The sequence below is a fragment of the Schistocerca nitens genome, chromosome 9, assembly GCF_023898315.1.
Source record: "Schistocerca nitens isolate TAMUIC-IGC-003100 chromosome 9, iqSchNite1.1, whole genome shotgun sequence".
In the NCBI taxonomy this organism is placed as follows: domain Eukaryota; kingdom Metazoa; phylum Arthropoda; class Insecta; order Orthoptera; family Acrididae; genus Schistocerca; species Schistocerca nitens.
The window spans coordinates 260,919,809-260,941,371 of record NC_064622.1 but is presented as its reverse complement, the minus strand read 5'-3'; the positions used below and the strand labels follow the sequence as shown (position 1 = coordinate 260,941,371).

Here is a 21,563-nt window from a genome sequence, read left to right as displayed (position 1 = left end):
AGTTAACGAATGCATTTGATTGCTAGATGCTGACCACGGCATATACAGTTTTATTTGAAATATGAAAGTAACGTTTTTAATATGAAGTGCGTTAGCACAGTGACAAAACTTGCCAAGAGTTGCATTTTTCTCATTACGCATACAGAATTCACGTCTGAGAGAGTTGTGCCCGTTACCACCATCACCATAACGTCACTATTAGATGGAGCTTCTTCCTCTACACAGATGTGTGGAAGGCAAGATGTTAAGTAACTACAGTTTCTCACTGTCTTAGCGGTAGCTTGAGAATGCCCAAGGGGCGAAATTAGCTGATAGTAAAAGCTTAAAATAAGATGTTTATTTCAAAAACAAAATCATTCTCTGCGTGAAAATGATTTCCCTCTAATAGTCGTAATGGTTTGGCGCTACAATGTATTTTCCGTAGGCCACTTATTTTGCAGTTTCAGAGATTATGTGCAGTCAGTTTGATATACATGTACCTCCCATTCAAGACCATACTCTGGGAACACAGGTTATTCCTGCATTTTCCTTACAAACTACCAGACCGTAAATCTAAGTGATCTAAATGAGTGCCTGAGGACGACATGATGTATTAATTCCGTAACTGATAAGGAATTTTTAATTCTGATGATGCTACGTTAGAGTCCAGGGGGTTAAATGCAATATGTGAGACCTGAGTTTCTCCTGGCGTATACGATTTTCAAACACTGGAGTTCAGCCAGGTAATATTTACAGTGACCGCTGAGTTCCTGGTATGATGTTCACACAAACCAATTTGTGGAATTAACAGAGAAGCAAGATGATTGGCTACACGATATGTCGGAGCGCCGATATTGTTCACTATAGGAAGGAAAGGAACCCCTTCCTTGTGTACCTTCGAGAGGCCTTATAACCGAGGGAGACCTGCACTATAGGTGTTAAGGCTCTTGATAGTGTCCTGCGACAAACCACTTTTCTTCAGGAGGGTGTTGGTCTTTCTCTCAACACTTTTCGTGGGGTCAGCACAGATTCTGTGATACACTGAGTCAGATAATAATCGAAGCATCTTTGTACGTATTCCTGTTTGTTTAAAATAACGGGAGCATTGCCCTTGTCCGCAGGTAAAATAACAATGTCAGGATCAACTTTGAGAGAGCGTAAGTCTTTTTACCTTACGTAGGAAGCATTTCCAACAAGATCGGTCGTATTTTACAGAAATACGATGTAAAAAGTGTTTTCCGACCTCCAGCTGAAATGATTGCTTTTGGGTTCTGTTAAGTGTGATCTTGGTTTGCGTAAGGCGGGTGAATATCGCATTTCTTGTAGCTGGGGCATGGCATATATTGGTCAGACTATCAGGACCGTGGAGGAGCGATGTTCTGAGTATAAACGGCACACACGATTACAGCAGCCAAGTAGATCTGCTATTGCCGAACATTGTTTGGATACTGGTCGCCCTGTGTTATATAACAATACCGAGATATTGGTATGCACGTCCAGCTATTGGGACAGTGTTATTAAAGAGGCTGTTGAGATTAAATTAGGGAGCAAACTTGTAAACGGGGCTGGAGGTTTTTGTTTAAACTCTGCTAGGAATCCTGCTCTCTCCCTTGTCAAAGAACAGAGAGACTGAGCCAATGTTACCTCACTTGCTACTTCATAGGCTTTCACTATCGATACCTCTGACTTTGGTCATCTTTGGTAGTACTAGTATTCAGTGTGTGTGTGTGTGTGTGTGTGTGTGTGTGTGTGTGTGTGTGTGTTATCTTTCCTAAATTACTCCAAGAACCGAGGTTTTAAATTTGCCTGTACATCGCCTGTCTGTTGCAGTTTGTGCCTTGACAATGGCGGGGTGTACTCCCGATTAAATATCGGCGGTCCCTGTAAATATTACCTGGCTGAATTCCCCTAAGTTGTTTGATAAATGTAATATGTCTACCAAATACAATAAAACTTTTTTTTAAATAAGTGCATTCAAAATACATCGCGAGTTCCAATTTGACTGTGTGAAATATCATTGACGTTACTGAACGTTGGTCCTCATAGTCCTACGAAAGTCGTGATATTTGGAGCAAGGACTACCGCCGATCTCTTAAACCGAAACTGAGACACTATCGAATTGTTGTCACAGACAGAAATATAAAGTTTGAAAACAATGTGACACAGTTTCTCCTTGGCTACTCTACAATTGTAATGTGTAACAGGTGGTGGGTAGGAATCTGTACATCATTTTTTCTTTTTTGGAAAAAAATACTTGGAGGAAATATTCAGAATTTAAACATATGTAAAAATTAATTTGCGATGTGAATGTAAAATGACACGTTCCACATCATTACACTTTATCGTTCAAAATGATCCTTAGACCAGGAAACTAACTAATTAGCCTGTGGAACATATGCAGTATGTAGTAGATTTTGTAAACACTAAAGGTCCAATGGGGAGGGAGGGAGAAGAGGAGAGCACCGGCTTGACAGGTAACGAGCAAAATAACATTTTTCAGCTCTAAAGAGCCCAGAACCAGAGCGTAACCTTAATTTCTACAATGCAAAGCTGACGAAATTCGCCTGCAACGCCTGCAATCTCACTGACCGGCAACCTGCCAGACCGCACTACTTTGCGCTTCACTTCCACGTTAAGCGAGCACTGCGGCGTTTAATAGGGCAGCGAAAATGACATTTGGCGCCTTCTTCCGCGTTAGCTGGGATAAAACACGAGGAGCGAGGAGCGAAAGGTTACTAGACTGCTGTAGACTGCTGTTATAAGAGTCGAAAAACATGAAAATGAAGTAGTGGTTGAGAAGGAAGGCGGCTAGTGTTGCAGCCTCTCCCCAGTTTTCTTGAATCTATACATTGAGGTAACAATGAAGGTACCCAAGGAGACATCTGGAAATATAATTAAAGATCGAAGAGACTGGTGTAATTCTGTCAGAGACAGAAAGGACAGTTTATACGTATGGATAGTTTCTTAAGGTCATTAGACGAACAGCAAAGGTAAAGCGGCGGTGATGGAATGTAGTCAAACTAAGTCAAGACTTACTGAGGGAATTAGATCAGGTAAAAGTAGTAGTGACTTTAATTATTTAGGTTTCAAAGTAACAGATAATGGCCGAAGCAGAGGGGACATAAACTGCAGACTGCCAATAAAAAAAAAATCTGGAAAAAAGAGCTGTGTTTTCATCGACTATAAAGTTAAGTGTTAGCATGTTATTTATGTGGAGTATACGGAAATAAAACGTGGAAAATGAACAGTTCCGGTAAGAAGAGAATAGAAGCTCTTGAGATGTGGTGCTACAGAAGAATACTGAAGAGTAGATAGGTATGTTGAATAATTAATGACATACTGAGTTGAACTAGAAAAAAAAAAAAGAAAACAAATTTGTGGCAAAACCTAACTAAAAGTTCGTATCAGTTGATGGAACATATCCTGAAGTATCAGGGAATCGTCAATTTTGTAATGGAGTTAACCGCGGAGGGTAATATATATATATATAGAGAGAGAGAGAGAGAGAGAGAGACCAAAGCTTGAATACAGTTGGCAGGTTTAATGTGAGCCTGCGGTGCGACTTATGAACGCATGATTTTTCATTCCATTTAAAATTTGGATCTTAGCAAAATATTTTTTTGCCAACGAAATAAATACTGTTTCACAGTACATACTATAATTAATGAAAATTTTTGTTTACTTCAATTTTCATTTTTCTGCTTCAAAACATCCAGTAACTGTTGTTCATAATCAAAGTTTGATTTTTTATGACTTCAGTAGGTGTCTAGAGGTTCTATTTCACTCTGGATTGCTTTCAATTTAGGCAGAACGGCTTCAGCGCCTGTGTGGAGAGTATCACAGCGAATGGGATACTCGTAACGAATAGAACGCAAAAAAGTGATGAATAATTCAGAAAATATTGGAAAGAGATAATATTTTAGTGAGTGGGGAGAAACGATTAAAGAAGTCGCACAGGGTTAAATTTTGGCTCCAGTCTCATTCCATACATATGTGAATGATCTGACAATTAACTTTTATCAGTCAGAATTGATACTTTCTTCAGAGGGCACTAGTGTTGTAACAAACCTCGTTAAAGAGAAAGCAATTGTTAAGTATATTTCTCAAAGGTGTATTAAGTGGTTCTCTGAAAATGGACTCTCCTTTAACTTTGAGAAAATACGCTATATTTAATTCCGCACACAATAGCCATACCAACAGTTGATGCAGCAGATGAACAGGAGTCAGTAAACAGGACAGTATGTTTCAAATTTTGGGGTGAACGTACTGAGGAAAGACTGAACTGGAAGAAACATATTTCTGAACTGGTCAAACAATTAAGTTCAGATACTTTTGCTCCTCATATGATTGCTACTCTTTGAAACAAACGAATCGACCTTCTAACGTACTCTGCAAATTTCTACTCAATAACACGGATTAATATCTGCTGTAACTCATCACTTAGATAGAAAATATTGATTGCACAAAGACGAGCAGTTAGAATAAAACGTGGCGTCCACCCGAGTGACCTTGTAGATATCTGCTCTCAGAGCTAGGTATTTTATAAGCACTGTCACAGTATTTATATTCGCTAATGAAATTAATCATAAATAATTCATAGCAATTTGAGTAGACTTATCTTCTTGTGGAGAACTCCTCCTATTCCATACACTAAGTTTTATTTAAAAGATGGTAACTTTTAAATACTGTGGTCGAGGAGGGAGTGAGACAGGGTTGCAGCCTATTCCCGATGTTATTCAGTTTGTAGATTGAGCAATAGGTAACGGAAATCAAAGAAAAATCTGGAATCGGAATTAAAGTTCAGGGAGAAGAATTACAAATCTTGGGGTTTGCCGATGACATTGTAATTCCGTCAGAGACAGTAAAGGGCTTTGAGAGTAGTTGAACAGATTGGATAGTGTCTTGAAAGAAGCAAAACAAGGATAATGGAATGTAGTCAAATTGAGTCAGGTGACGCTGATGGAATTAGATTATATAACGAAATACTAATACAGTAAATGAGTTTTTCTGTTTTTGCTGAAAAATGACTGATAATGGCCGAAGTAAAGAATATAAAATGTAGACTAGAAACGGCAGGAAAATTGTTCCTGAATAAGACAAATCTGTTAACATCAAATATAGATTTGATGATGATGATGTTTGGTTTATGGGGCACTCAACTGCGCGGTCATCAGCGCCCATATAAAGTCCAGATTTTTACGTAGTTCAATTTTTTTCACAGTCCAATCTAAAATATATTTAAGTTGATCTGATGGAGCCTCAATTTCTTTGAAACATATGTGTCTAAACTGATAGAAGTCTTCTCTGAAAGGATTTGTATGGAGTGTAGTCATGTATGGAAGTGAAACATGGACTAAGAGTGTACTGAACATAATTGGGGAGAAAAGAAATATGTGGCCAAAATCGACTACAAGAAAGGATCTGTTAATAGGACACATTCTGAGATATCAGGGGATCACCAGTTTTGTGTTGGAGAGAAGTGTGCGTGTGGGGGGGAGGAGGGGCGGTGAGGAGGAATGGAGGAGAGGGAGCTGGAAAAATTCATAGAGGGAGACAAAGAAATGAGTACAAAAGCATATTTAGAATGATGTAAGTTGCAGTAGTTATTCGGAAATGAAGAAGCTTGCACAGCATGGAGTAGCACAGAAAGCTGCATCAAACTATTCCCCAGACTGAGGACCACAACAACAATAACAGCAACAACAGCTACAACGACAGCTTGTAAAGATAACCTAGTTTTGAGTGTTCTGTTCATTAATGTTAAACTTAGACAAGCATGCCATTTAGGAACTTGTCAATGGTCAGTATGTAGCTGTCCACTGTGACTAATATGTATACAATCCTGTCGACTGACTCGTTCCACATCGTTATAATATAAAATATGGTACCCGTAGTGTGGGTGTAGCGTCTTTCACTAACTATCAAAATGTCATTGGTCCTGGGCTGGAACCCAGCAGACTGCTTGTCCCTCGCTTGATGCCTGGGGTTTTTTAGACCCCAAGACCCGTTTAACTACAAACAAACAGTTTTAATGTGGGTGTAGACTACTCATCCGCCAGAATGCCGTTCTCGGACATTTTATTATAACTGGGTAAAATATTTATGATTATATCACAGTTTGTGGTACAACAATTTGAAATTTTTGCAGAGGGTCAGAAAATACCTCAGGTATCCAATACGTGATTTTCAGTGTTATATATAAGTTTCGTTACGAAAATAAATCTTGGCAACAATGCACCTTATAAACCGACATTATTTTGTACATTTTTGTAAACAATGGATAGAAAACACATTCATGTGCATTGTTACAACAAATTCACAGTTTGGAATTGAGTTCTGTGGAAGGAAGATGTGCTGTTATAGTTTATTCGTCACGGATGGTGATATACGTTTTGCACGGGAGTACAGTCTCGAGCAGGTTTTTGCAGATTAACAGAACAATGATAGTGATAACGAATCAATTTTTGGAAACGAGGATGACAGTGATGCTGATGGAGAAATGATAGAGGAAGATATACAGGTTGGAAAAATGGTTCAAATGGCTCTGAGCACTATGGGACTCAACTGCTGAGGTCATTAGTCCCCTAGAACTTAGAACTAATTAAACCTAACTAACCTAAGGACATCACAAACATCCATGCCCGAGGCAGGATTCGAACCTGCGACCATAGCGGTCTTGTGGGTCCAGACTGCAGCGCCTTTAACTGCACGGCCACTTCGGCCGGCTATACAGGTTGGAGATGAAGTGGATATGAGTGACTGTAAAGAACATGATAATGGTATTCAGGTAGCGAGTGCATCTACTTTGGTGTCTCGAAGTGGACAGATGTGCGAAAGCAGGTTGCAAGGAATGTAATACGTGAAACTGCGCATATTCCACGTCACCTTAGACCACAATTACAGGCAAGGGCTGGCAGTTTATTTCAGACATGTTATCACCAATCACATGCTGAGTGTAATAGTAATGTATACCTATAAACATGCAAAATATAATAAAATTCTCTACCCAACTCTTGAATACTGGATTGAACTCGATTCTACAGAGCTCCAGGCATTCTTAGGTCTACTAATAATAGCTGGTTTGCATAAGGCACGTGGGAAATCTGTGAGTGGATTTTGGCCAGACGAGTATGGCTTACCTGTTTTTCGAGCCACTATGAGCTTTTCAAGATTTCCTGATATTTTGATGTGCCTCCAGTTCGATGATAAAATTACAAGGGAAGAAAGAAAAGCTATTTCTGGATCAAAAGTTGAACCTATTCAGGGCTGCGTTTGAAATGTTCGTTGAGACATACATTTCGTCTTATGTCCCTGGGCTGTATATTACAGTTGATGAGCATCAGTGTACTTTCAGGGGACGGTGTCCATTCAAGGTGTACATTCCTTCGAAACCAGGAAAGTATGGGATAAAAGTGTGGGCTGCTGTAGATAGTGAGACCATTTATGTCATAAATGCACAATTGTATATGGGGAAATAAATCAAGGGAAACGAATGGTACATGATTTAGTTGATCATCTGAAGGAATTGCTTTGGGAAAAGAACTTCTGGCTAACAAATTGATACTAGCGGGAACTCTTTGGGCGAACCGAAAAGAGATACCGAAAGAAATGTTACCATCAAAACAGAGGTGTCCATTATCGACCACTAATGGGAATGTACAGAATACTGTTTTACATTCGTATCTTCCTACACAAAATAAACCAATCGGTTTGCTATCTACTCTACAACAAACATTTGAAGTAAGTGAGCATGGACACAAAAAACCTGAAATAATAATGTTCTACAATTCAAAGTCAGGAGTTGATACAGTTGATAAGATGGCTAGACATTATTCAGTGAAACGTGGCCACTTGCTCTAGTTTTTGATATACTAGATTTAGCTTGTCTCAATGCTTACGTTCCGAATTGTAAATTTTTACATGATATGAGAAGTAAACATGCAAGAAGAGAATGCCTCTCAGAACTAGGAAAGGAACTAGTCAAAAATCACATTGAACGACGAATCCTGTCGCCCCACTGCAGAACACAACGCATTCGTTCAGCAATAATGTCTTCAGGCTTCAAGGATCTTGTAAAGGAAAAACAACACCATTACCAGGAAGGTGATTTCCAAATCTGAAAAGAAAATGGTGTGATTCCTGCCCAACGTCAAAGGACAAGAAAGTGAATCAACAATGTGATGGGTGTTACAAGATTGTTTGCAAATAACAAGTTGGATAAGTGTGTTGTGTAACGATTGTTCATCATATGACATGGAGTGTATTTCTAATAAAATCCCATATAAGTGATATTACACATAATGTTAATAAATTACAGTATTGTTCCTTAGTGTGTGGGCTATGAATATTTTGTGTTAAAATAATTTTTGGAACGAAACAAACAAAATAAAATATGTTTTGATATTTCAAACAGACATAGTAAATAATTACAATTTATATGTAACTTAATTATCTTAAGAAACTATGGAGTTGTAATATCAACAACATGCATGTGTTTCTCAATAAATTATAATTACTTTTGTGGACATGGTTCAAATTTTATCAGAATAAAGTCGCTTGAATCACTTTAGAGTCAAAAAGATCCCCGGCACACAATATGTTTTTCCAGAGCTGATACCATGTGAGGGTTGAATTCTGAATAAAAATCATCAGCAAAGACGGCCGACGACATCGGGGATAAGAGGGAACCCTCGTTCTACTAACGGCCTAGACAGAAATGGCGAAGGAGCGAGCAGACGTTGATGGCACTCTGTCACCCTTGGGATGGGAAACTGCTCCTAAAAGGTGGAAGAATCAGAAATGATCAACCTCATGAGGGTGTAGAAGGAAATGGAAACCACTGAATTAAAGACACTCAATGTGTAACCACAGGATGTGTATCCTGTAATATAAGGTGTCAAGACGATCTCTTCATTGGCAAAAGATTGCGGATTAGTCCCCCATTCGGATCTGCGGCCAAGAGGGAGATGACCACGAGAAGACTGAATAACCAAAGAAAGCGTAAAGTTCTACGAACCGGGGCGTGGAATGTCAGAAGTCTGAACATGGTAGGTAAGCTGGAAAATCTGCAGAGGGAAATAATAAGACGCAATGTACTTGTAGCTGGGGTCAGTGACGTGACATGGAAAGAAGACATGGATTTATGGTCAGATGAGTAAAGGGTGATATCAGTTGCAGCAGAAAATGGTATGAAGGGAGTAGGATTCGTTGCCCAGGTAGGGCAGAGAGTGGGTTGCTGTAAACAGTTCAGTGTTACAGTTCTCATCAGAATCGATAGCAAACCAACACCAACAACGAGAGTTCAGGTATACATGACGACGTCGTAAGCCGAAGATGAAGAGACAGAGAAAGTATATAACGATATTATCGGGTAGTTCGGTATGTAAAGGGAGATGAAAATCTAATAGTCACGGGGAAGTGGAACGCGGTTGTAGGCGAAAGAACAGAAGAGTTCGTTATGGGATGACATATAGTCTAGGAATTGCGAATGCCAGAGAAGAACGACTAACCGATTTCTGCAATAATGGTAGTAAGAATCAATTGAAGAGCAAATGTACTTGAAAAAGATACGGAGACATGGGAAGATTCCCGCTGGAATACATTATGATCAGAGAGTTATTTGTAAATCTGACTCGATTCTATAATCATTGAAATAACGTAAAGTACCCTGTCAGTCCATGAAATTGCATTTACTCCCATTCTGAGTTCTTCACCTTTTTTTTTTTTTTTTGTGAGACGGTTTACTTGGGTTTACGTCCCTAGCAGTAATAATGAGTTACCATTGCCTTTATGGTTGGAGCCTGGAGCGATGGCAGTCGAGTTTATGGTTGTTCTTCGCATCTACGTCACGGACTCTGCGACAACCAATAAGGGTTCAGTAATGTTCTGAGGAATCTGCTATGAATGTCCTACCCAATGGAAACCTTAAACGTGATTGTAGTGAGTTATTTAGTGAATTTATAATCCAAATATTACGAATTGTCACTGGAGGGGACAAATTCTGCATAAGTTAGCGAGAGACACAATTCGCAGGATATATTCTTTCTTTAAGCGCAAAGCACGTGTATGTGCGTACCGCAGCTGTCGCCTGGAACCGGCAACAATGCAATCCCCGTTTGTGGCTCGGCCTGTGCTACACGTCATCCTACGTGGATCGGACTATAGTAAGAAAGAAGTGTGTAAAACCAGGAAAAATAGTCTAACGTTAAAGTTTGAGGTCTAATTAAAATGTTTTTAAAATGTGGTGTTGTTATATCGAATTCACGTGACAGTCCTTGCGTGATGGCGGCTATGCTAACAACTCCCAATCGCAACGCCTTTAGATTTAGTGGTAATATGGCCCAGTGGATATTCCGGCAAGAACTGTATACAGATGAAGCATAAAAACAGGAAGAAGCTGTAGTGAACTGTGAAAAAATAAGAGAAAACGAATGTGAACGATACAAACCCAAGATGTGCAACATCGAGCGAACGTGAATAGCGAGAGCGTCGTGGTTGTGTGGTCACGATGTTGGACAGTAAAGCTGGAGGACCGTGCTCGAATCTCCCTCCTGCCCAATTTTTTTACATAAAATTATGAACTGTCCGTCAAGTCATTGACGTGTCTGTTCGCTGTATTCAAACTTGTGCCTGTGTCGTGGTGTAAGGTCCGTTTGCAACAGCGTAATGAGAGGAAGGGGCCTACAAACGTACGTACCTCCTTTTTATTCTACACAAGTAGTATGTTAAATTAAAAGGAAGGTCAGCGTTGGTCATAATTTTGATGATTTATTGACAGCGAAATCGATTTTAGATCACATAATGATCATCTTCAGTGCTGTAAGTTAACAATTTCACATAGCGATCGGTGAATAAGACCACAAATACACCTGAGTATAAACCAACTGTTGGCAAGAACATACCTTTAGCGTACAAATTAAAGCTCGGAGGCACTGTTGTCTAGTTATTAACACTAACAGACGCTATGAGACCATCACAATAACTGAAGCCGCTGTTTACATTCACTTATACAGCAAACCTCGGTGTGACAGGGGCTTGGAACGCCCGCTATGTGACGTGTGTCACGTGAAGACTTAACATTACTTTATTTGGCAAGAGATTACCACAAAACACCAAATGTGCACTTGCAAATCATTAACTGAATATTTCAAATTTAAAACTGTACATTTTCAAAACAACTTAAAAAAACATTGAAGAATAAAAATCCACAGGTAAAATTATAAGGTGTCATATTACAGGACTTGTAAAAAAAGAAAAATATACAAATAACATGACATCAAATATAACATAATTTGTTTTATCACAGTAACCGCCATCTGGCGTGGGAAGTCAGAGGTACAAAGTTCTTAATTTACGTAAAATATTACGTTGAAACCAAGAAGTCAAATACATAAATAGTGGTAATTGTACAATATATGTCACGATTTAACAGGTCAAAACGTCATGTTTTTGTGTGTTATAAAATTTTTTTTAGGGTGCAGACTAACAATTTTTTATCGTATTGAACAACATGATGATACACACATCGCATTCGTCCCGTTGGGACATGTTAACACATTATAACAAATTTGATGCTTAATTACAAAAATCATCGTAATTATGAAAATCAGAATGATTTAAAAGCACATTGTGGATGCAGATATCGTGTAGCGGACTCATGAGTAAGAACTACAGTTACAAATTGCAAAGAACTAGTGATATGTTGGCTAGAGACAGAAGTGTACGAAATACGCCAGCCTAGTAGAAATCTCCACTACCACACCTATTACTTATGGAAAAAATTTCCTCATATCATACAATCAGAACTTGGGTAGAAGGGAACAGTGTTCTCATTAAAGTATAAGGGCTTTGTCCCAAAAAAAAAAGTATCTCACTCTGGTTACACACTTTTGCACAAGCACTGGGTCAGAATCCATCACACATACGTTTACAGTTGAAACAACACAATTGAAATCTGGCAAGTAAACGGTTTTGGATACTCATATGAAGGAGATAATTTTATTAAATGTCTTATAGCAGCCGTGGGACCCCTTATAACATAAAATCTGATTTTGAAAATACCCATATATCCAAAGTAGGCCATAACAATTAATCTAAAATGCAAGGCATGGATAAGTAGTAATATATATCCTACTTCCAGAAAGAACGTAATAACTTAGGAAAGGTAACAGTTCAAATTATTCCCAAAATATACATCGCATTGTAGACAAGTTAGAACCAGATTACACACATTTTTCCGCAATTACTTACTAAAGCAATTAAAACGTACTGACAAACTAGCAACATGAAATAATCACATGAAAGTGATGAGGGGCTATTATGACTGTCAGTTATGTAACCTGACCACCAGTTAACAGAGGTTATTACAAAACGGTGCTAAAAGTACAAGCCTCTGTCAACTGGTGTCAGACACATAATGTGTTTCATGACATTTTGACCTGTTAAATCGTGACATATATTGTACAATTATCACTATTAATGTATTTCACTTCTTGGTTTCAACGTAATACTTTACGTAAATTACGAACTTTGTACCTCTGACTTCCCACGCCAGATGGCGGTTACTGTGCTACAACAAATTATGTTATATTTGATGTCATGTTATTTGTATATTTTTCTTTTTTACAAGTCCTGCGATCTGACACCTTATAATTTTACCTGTGGATTTTTATTCTTCAATGTTTTTTTAAGTTGTTTAGAAAATGTACAATTTTAAATTGGAAATATTCAGTTAATGAATTGCAAGTGCACATTTGGTGTTTTGTGGTAATCTCTTGCCAAATAAAGAAGATGATCATTATGTGATCGAAAATCGATTTTTCTGTCAATAAATCATCAAAATTACGCCCAACGCTGACCTTCCTTCTAATTTTACTTATTATATGGTCGTTGTGCACACAGCACTCTATGGAGTCGCCAATCAACAAGTAGCATATTTGTTATGACTCTTGCTTTCCGTTTTGGAACTTTGGACTCTTGAATTGCTTTCTTGTAACATAGTTCACATCCGAGTATTTGCTTTTTAATTTTTGCGAGAGGTCTATGCGACATCTCTCCTACTCACTTTTCATCACATTAACTTGCGACGGTAATATACTCGTATTCTTACCATGTAACTCATATTTTATAACCAACGTACAGTACGACAATTGCCAAGACTACAGAAGGAGAACGCGGATGTCAGTGACCGAACGGAAAGTTAATAATTTTGTGAAAAAAATGAGACACCAAGGAGATTTGTTCACGCATCTCCCGCTTTGAAGTCAGAACCGTGACCACACAACCACAATGCGCTCGATGTTGCACACCAATAGATTATATCGTTCACTGTTTCTACTTCGCTTCTTTTTTCAGAGTGCAGTACTCCTTCTTCCTGTTTTCATGCTTGATCTGTGTTCAGTTTTTGACGGGTTGTCCACTGAGCCACTTTACCACTAAGTGTGAGGGGGTTGCGATGGGGAGTTTCCCTTGTAAGTCCTAAGGTGTGTTAGCTGGCAGCGTGTGCTTGGCCTGTGCGCAGACAGTCGACACGCGTACCCGCCGGACGTGACGGTGTCTCGCCAGATGAGCGGCGACTTCTTCGAGGGTGCCGACGAGCTGCTGAAGGCGCTGGGGGCCGGCGACGCGGCCGCCGTGGGCGCCATCTTGGACAGCCACCCGCACCTCGCCACGGCCCGCATGGGGCCCGTCCGCATCACTGCGCTGCAGGTCAGTCTCCGTCTGCAGTGGTCTGCGAACCATTCCTCCTCTCACGATGACCGCGTCATACGACGGAAAAAAAATAAAGGTCCAACTGACGAACACAGCACGCATTCTGCCTTCCTTACGCGTTGTTTAAGTGGCAAACCAGGGGTGAGATTGGACTATGTGAGCAGTCTTAGTTTAATTTTTAATACGTTTCTTTCGAAGGATTCTCAAATGTCTTTGAAAAAGTTCATAATTAAAAAAGCAAGTATTTCTTGAGTAACAATTTGTGAGGATTCCTATGTAGATTTGTTAAAAGACAGTGACAGGAATAATGAACTAGATACTTTATTTGGGTATTTCAGACTAATTGGACTAGTCTGCTTTCTAACTCATGTGCAGCAGGATTGTAGGCCACTGACTGATAACATTTTAACAGACTGTGTTCAGGCTGAAAGATTTAATGTGCACCCACTTCTTAATAAACTATCTGATTGTGATGAACAATTAATGGAAATAAGCAAATAAGGCAGCTTACAGTCCAGAGACTGGTTCATACAAACCAGTGAGGTTTATTAATGAGAACAGGATACTATGTTTTAATAGTAAGTTAAAAGAGGTGGTATGGAGTGAGGTATACTTAGAAACAGATGTTAATGCCAAATTAGATTGAATCCTTATTAATTTTGTGTCGGTATTTAAAAGTTGCTTTCCTAAAAAGTTATCCAGGAGATCCAACGAAAAATTGGCCAGGTGCGAACAGGGGGTCTCAATTATTTAAGCAGGGTGATTCTTTTCTACGGAGTACAAGCCCTAGGGATTGATCGATGAAAGGATACGGAACGCCGGCCAGTGTGACCGAGCGGTTCTAGGCACTTCAGTCTGGAACTGCGCGACCGCTACGGTCGCAGGTTCGAATCCTGCCTCAGGCATGGATGTGTGTGATGTCCTTAGGTTAGTTAGGTTTAAGTACATCTAAGTTCTGGGGGACTGATGACCTCAGATGTTGAGTCCCGTAGTGCTCAGAGCGATTTCAGCCATTTTGGATATGGAACAAAAACGGTCTAATGTCCGGAAATGGGTGGTTTCCGTGCTAGAGACCATTTATTCAGTCATACTTTGTTACAGAGACTGCAGTTTAATACGTGCTGTACCATACAGCGAAAGTTACCATGTGTGTTGAAAATGGTTTCCACATGCCTCAACGCACGCATGCACGGGTCATACCTTGTTCTGTCACACACATGTCAAAGGCAGCATGAATACGCTGCTCCATTGTCTCCATATCTGAAATGTGTTCTGCATACGCGGTAGTTTTGAGATGGCCCCGTAACCAGAAATCGCACCGGTTGAGATCTGGTGAACGAGCAGGCCATGCAACTGGACCCCCTCGTCTGATCCATCGACCAGGGAAGACACGATTGAGATCCGTCCAGACGTTAATGGCCAAATGGGCTGAAGCACCATCATGTAGCAGCCACATAACCCTTCGAATCGTGAATGGCACTTCTTCCAGTAGGGTAGACAAAGTCACCCATAAGAAACGCCGATAGTTTCGGCCTGTTAGGCGACGTGGGAGAAAGACTGCCCCCAAAATACGGTCGCTAATTACCCCGGCTGAAAAATTCCGGCTGCACCGATGCTGATGATTCGCTGTCACCATACCATGGGTGTTATGCATACTATCCCAGGGATGACTGTTATGAAAGTTGAAAATATCACTACGCGTAAAGGTGGCCTCGTCTGTGAATAGGATGGATTACACAAATCCCAGAATCGTGGTTGCCTGGTGAAGAAATCACTGACATAACTGCTCCTGATGTGGAAAGCCCGTCGCTAGTAAGCCCTGCACACGCTGTAAGTGATAAGGGTAGTAACAATTGTCACAGAGAATGTTCCACACCGTCATCTGCTTACCCTTTACTGGCGAGCGAACTGCCTGGTACTGACACGGCAGTCGCCTTCCACAGTGTTAATCACATTTCCCTCCAAGAAAGTTTCCGAACATTTCGGGTACTTCCTTCACGATTTCCTTCTTCCTGAAACAACCCTGTCTCAGACAAACGGTGAAACACTGTTGCAAACATTGAATGCTGTGGTTGTTGTCGGTCGGTATAGGTCTCCTGATACAACCTTGCTGCCCGTCGCCCATTGCCATTTGCCTATCCTTAAGTAAACACCATGTCGGTGAGCTCTCGAATCGAATACGGAACCATTACGTACAACGCTGTATCACATTCACTACAAGGTTAGTCATTAGGAGAAGTGAATCGGACACAACATTACCAATAACTATGGCAGGAGAGGGCGCTAGGGCATGGCGTCTGAGGAGCAGTACCACCCTCTACGAGGAAACCACGCATACTGTAGCTGTGGCTGGGTGGTACAGCATGTGTCAAACCGTAATCTCTGTAACAAAGTACGATTGAATAGATGGTCTCTAGCATGGAAATCATGCATTTATGTACACAAGTTAGTTAGACCTTTTATGTCCTGTATCCTCTCATCCATCACTCCCTAGACCTTGTACACGTTGGAAAAAGTCACCCTGTATACGGTATAAAGTTAATTCATTCCGGGAATCGAGAATCTCGCAAATTTTTGTTTGTTATCGACATTGATATTGGCCAAATATTCTCCCCAGGGATTCCGAAATTTTCGAGAATATTTTAATTTCAATAATATAATTCAATGTTTACAACAGTGTTTCGCCTTTTGTCTAAGACAAGATCGTTTCAGGATGCAGGAAACCATGAAACACGTACCCGAAATGTTCGGAAACCTCTGTGGAGGGAAGCGTGACGTAAAGCATAGCAGGAGGCAGGAGACCATTATTAAAATGATCAGTAGTTCTGCATTCAGACAGACTAGTCTGCGAATGTTGGTTTCACATACAACTTGAAACGCCACATCTACTTGCTCTTGGATACCTGATCATGGATAAATGCCGGAAAGCGTCATATTAGCAATAAATTCATTCCTTGCCTGAAGTTTGACTTTTACCGTTGCGCCGCAGTCAGCCGGACTGCAGAACTACTGATTGTTTTAATTTCAACTTTGACGTCAGATAACAAATGACAAAAGAAATATTTTTTCCCCATGGGTATAACTACAAAGTACAACGTTCCGAATTTTTCCTTTACTTATACTGTGAAACCTTACTTCTTGCCAAATTTTTGATGAGTGAGTTTGCGAATATCAAAATATGTGACTTAAATGACAGTAACTTCGGACTCCATTCATTTAGAATCTTACATTTATTATATCGCAAAGGGCCTAAGGACCTTGGTATGTGAGATAAATTTCAACTTGATACGTCCACCCGTTACAGAGAAAAAGGTGTATTAACAGACGGACAAACAGAGTCATACAGGGTGTTACAAAAAAGGAAGGCCAAACTTTCAGGAAACGTTCCTCACACACAAAGAAACAAAATATGTTATGTGGACATGTGTCCGGAAACGCTTACTTTCCATGTTAGAGCTCATTTTATTACTTCTCTTCAAATCACATTAATCATGGAATGGAAACACACAGCAACAGAACATACCAGCATGACTTCAAACACTTTGTTACAGGAAATGTTCAAAATGTCCTCAGTTAGCGATGATACATGCATCCACCCTCCGTCGCATGGAATCCCTGATGCGGAGATGCAGCCCTGGAGAATGGCATATTGTATCACAGCCGTGCACAATACGAGCACAAAGAGTCTCTACATTTGGTACCGGGGATACGAAGACAAGAGCTTTCAAATGCCCCCATAATTGAAAGTCAAGAGGGTTGAGGTCAGGAGAGCGTGGAGGCCATGGAATTGGTCTGCCTCTACCAATCCATCGGTCACCGAATCTGTTGTTGAGAAGCGTACGAACACTTCGACTGAAATGTGCAGGAGCTCCATCGTGCATGAACCACATGTTGTGTCATACTTGTAAAGGCATGATAACGTGCTCCATTGAGCATAGGTGGAAGAACATGGGGCCCAGTCAAGACATCACCAACAATGCCTGCCCAAACGTTCACAGAAAATCTGTGTTGATGACGTGATTGCACAATTGCGTGCGTATTCTCGTCAGCCCACACATGTTGATTGTGAAAATTTACAATTTGATCACGTTGGAATGAAGCCTCATCCGTAAAGAGAACATTTGCACTGAAATGAGGATTGACACATTGTTGGATGAACCATTCGCAGAAGTGTACCCGTGGAGGCCAATCAGCTGCTGATAGTGCCTGCACACGCTGTACATGGTACGGAAACAACTGGTTCTCCCGTAGCACTCTCCATACAGTGACGTGGTCAACGTTACCTTGTACAGCAGCAACTTCTCTGAGGCTGACATTAGGGTTATCGTCAACTGCATGAAGAATTGCCTCGTCCATTGCAGGTGTCCTCGTCGTTCTAGGTCTTCCTCAGTCGCGAGTCATAGGCTGGAATGTTCCGTGCTCCCTAAGACGCCGATCAATTGCTTCGAACGTCTTCCGGTCGGGACACCTTCGTTCTGGAAATCTGTCTCGATACAAACGTACCGCGCCACGACTATTGCCCCGTGCTAATCCATACATCAAATGGGCATCTGCCAACTCCGCATTTGTAAACATTGCACTGACTGCAAAACCACGTTCGTGATGAACACTAACCTGTTGATGCTACATACTGATGTGCTTGATGCTAGTACTGTAGAGCAATGAGTCGCATGTCAACACGAGCACCGAAGTCAACATTACTTCCTTCAGCTGGGCCAACTGGCGGTGAATCGAGGAAGTACAGTACATACTGACGAAACTAAAATGAGCTATAACATGGAAATTAAGCGTTTCCGGACACAGGTCCACATAACATCTTTTCTTTATTTGTGTGTGAGGAATGTTTCCTGAAAGTTTGGCCGTACCTTTTTGTAACACCCTGTGTAAGAAATGACAAAAATTATTTTCTTGATATTATTACAAATTTACAGTTTTCGGATTTTTTCCTTTGTTTTTATTGTGAAGTCTTCCTTTTTACCAAATCTGATCATTGTAGATCAACAGGAAGTACCCCATAGGTTAGCCCACCCGGCTAGCTGTGTAGTCTAAGGCGCTGCTCCCTCAGTGGGGAGGTGTGCCAGTCTTCGGCACGAATCCGCCCGGCGGATTAGCGTCTAGGTCCGGTGTGCCAGTCAGTCTGCGGATGGTTTTTAAGGCGGTTTTCCATCTACCTCGGTGAATGCGGGTTGGTTCCCCTTGTTCCGCCTCAGTTACAATGTGTCGGGGATTCTGTGCAAACACCGTTTCCACGTACGCGTACACCATAATTAACCTACCACGAAAACATTTGGGGTTACACGTGTCTGGTATGAGACGTTCCCGGGGCGGTCCATTGGGGGCCGAACTGCACAATAACCCTGGGTTCGGGATGGGGCGGCGGTGGGGTGGGTGAACTGCAGTGGCCTGTTGTGGGGTTGTCAACCACTGAGGGCTACAGCGGGACGAAGTCTCTCCATCGCTTCTAGGTGCCTGTTTTAATACAATACAATACATTGCAATACCCTATAGGTTTTGATGAGCGAGTTGAGGGTATCGAAATACAGCGACGGAAACAATCGCAACACCAAAAAATGATTAATGTAGAGTAAGGAAACTTCTGTAATACATTTGGCTAGGTAAGATATTTAGGTGATTAACATTGCAAGATCACAGGTTAATGTAAGAGCGGGATAAGCCACTACAAATGTGAAATTCTGGTATATTAATAACTGGTGTAACCGCCAGAATGTTGAATGTATACATGAAAACGTGCAGGCGTTGTGCTGTACAGGTGCCGCATGTCATTTTATGCGGTGGAATTCCATGCCTGTTGCACTTGGTCGGTCAATACAGGGAGGGTTAATGCTGTTTGTGGATGACGCTGGCGCCGTCGTCCGATGACGCCCCCCTTTTGCTCGATTGGAGACAGATGTGGTGATCGAGAAGGCCAACACAACATGTCGACACTCTGTAGAGCATGTTGGATAACAACCACAATATGTGGGCGAGCGTTATTGTGTTGAAAAACACTCCTGGTATTCTGTTCAGGAACGGCAGCGCAACAGGTCGAATCACCAGATCGCCGTACAAATTTGCAGTCAGGGGTCTTCGGTCAAGTACAGAAACGTTTTATAATGTTTAATGTGTTTTAAAAGAAAAATCTTAAGGTAGTCTGAAGATACCTCGCGAAGGCGAAACGTTTTGTTAAGAGACGAGTAAGTCCAACCAACCAAGACTGTTTTTAATTAAAATGTTCTACATCCGCTTGCTGTATCAGACAGCCTAATGCAGTGAAAGGAATTTTTTGATAAAAGACTCAGTACAGCACAAACACGTTATCACGACTTTGGGTACTCTCCACCAATGGACAGTCTAATATATCATTTTCCGGTATCGAACACACACTGTCCACAAATTAATCTAACTATGGTTGAGTTAATTCCCCATATGGAAATCATTATTCATGTAAGTCCACGAGTGCTATTGAAGAATGGGACTACACACCTTTTGTACAGATACATTCATTCGTTCCTGTGGACAATAAGAATGGTTGGTGTGTCTCTTACCCTTTGAACTTCTTGATGTTTAGTATATGTTGTTTGCCTTTCGACTCACGACTCCGTGGGATCTGAGGTTCGACAAGTTTATCGTGCACTACCTTTCTTACCCAGTAAGGACCACAATAGAAATAAAAAGAAAATATTTCCGAGGTATCTACACTTCTTAGTGCGTCTCCTTGATCTCAGGACTAACTTGCCACCGCCAGAAAATTTAACTATCTGAATCGATTCTCAAAATCAGAACTCCTCCCAGTGCCTCATCATCTCATCCCTTATTTTCACGGAAGCAGCTGAACCAATAGCCACATTTGCTTGCTATGCATGCCCTCATGCTCATTTAACACCAAACTCGTAACAAAAAGAAAAAAAAATCTATATACCGAAAACAAGATTCTGTAGCATATATTCACTTACTAGCATGAGCTGTTTGCAACAAAATTCATCATACAACTTACTTCAATACACAGGCATACTACAACTAAATAAGATTGGAGAGGAAGTGGATTTCTGGGAATAGAGAGGAGGGATGAAGAATGTACAAAAATCATGGCCATGACAACTTAAAAATTTTACAGAAAGCAGTAAGAGAACACAAAAGAAAGTTTCTTCCTCATCTGTTGATCAGTTAATATTTACACATCTCGATTCATACGCTGTCCATTCCAAACCTGACGTCAGAACAGACCTGCTGCCAAACTCACCACTTCAAAAGCAAACATTTCCCATACTATCAAAAAACAAATACGTATCATTTAACACATTCTTTCCTTAACCCATATCATTATTTACACACACAGCTTGAAGATGGGAGGAGATACACTATGACTATGGACTTCTACATTGCTTTTAATCCTGAAAAAAGAGAGTAGAACCCCACAAATCTCGGACACAGAAAACAAATATGAAAAGAAACTTTCCAGATGTAATGCCAAAAGTAAAGTTATCGTTCTCGTTCCGTAACTTTCTAATCATTCGTTTCCCAGTCATATCTTATAATCACCTCCATGATGGCTATTCCATATCTTACTTAAAGGACCGCCACGCAAGATTATACTCACAACGCAGTCATAAATGATCAAGTGGACGCTTCCATCAATAAATCAACTCTGTCGACTGTCTCTTAATAACCTACTGTACGTCCTCAGCCTCCTTGGGGAATTAATCCATAAATCATCCTTTGCAACAATTTTTCTACAGAATTTGTAACACCAAATCGCTTCAGTATTTCTTCACTATACCAGCTGCACTTCCTTCGGCACCAGCTAAAAGTTTCCAGATATCGCTTCCATAGTATCTATCTTCACAAAAGCAGCATACATTATTCTCTCAACTTGT

At 40.6% G+C, this 21,563-nt stretch overlaps 1 protein-coding gene across 1 annotated transcript in view; it reads left to right on the top strand.

Moving 5' to 3' along the window:
* LOC126203833 (transient receptor potential channel pyrexia-like) overlaps positions 1-21,563 on the top strand; it is a 281,000-nt gene that overhangs the window by 115,028 nt on the left and 144,409 nt on the right. Inside the window, exon 4 of the mRNA XM_049938202.1 lies at positions 13,499-13,686. Within this exon, the coding sequence (XP_049794159.1) occupies positions 13,499-13,686 (188 nt within the window). The remainder of the gene's footprint in view (positions 1-13,498; positions 13,687-21,563) is intronic.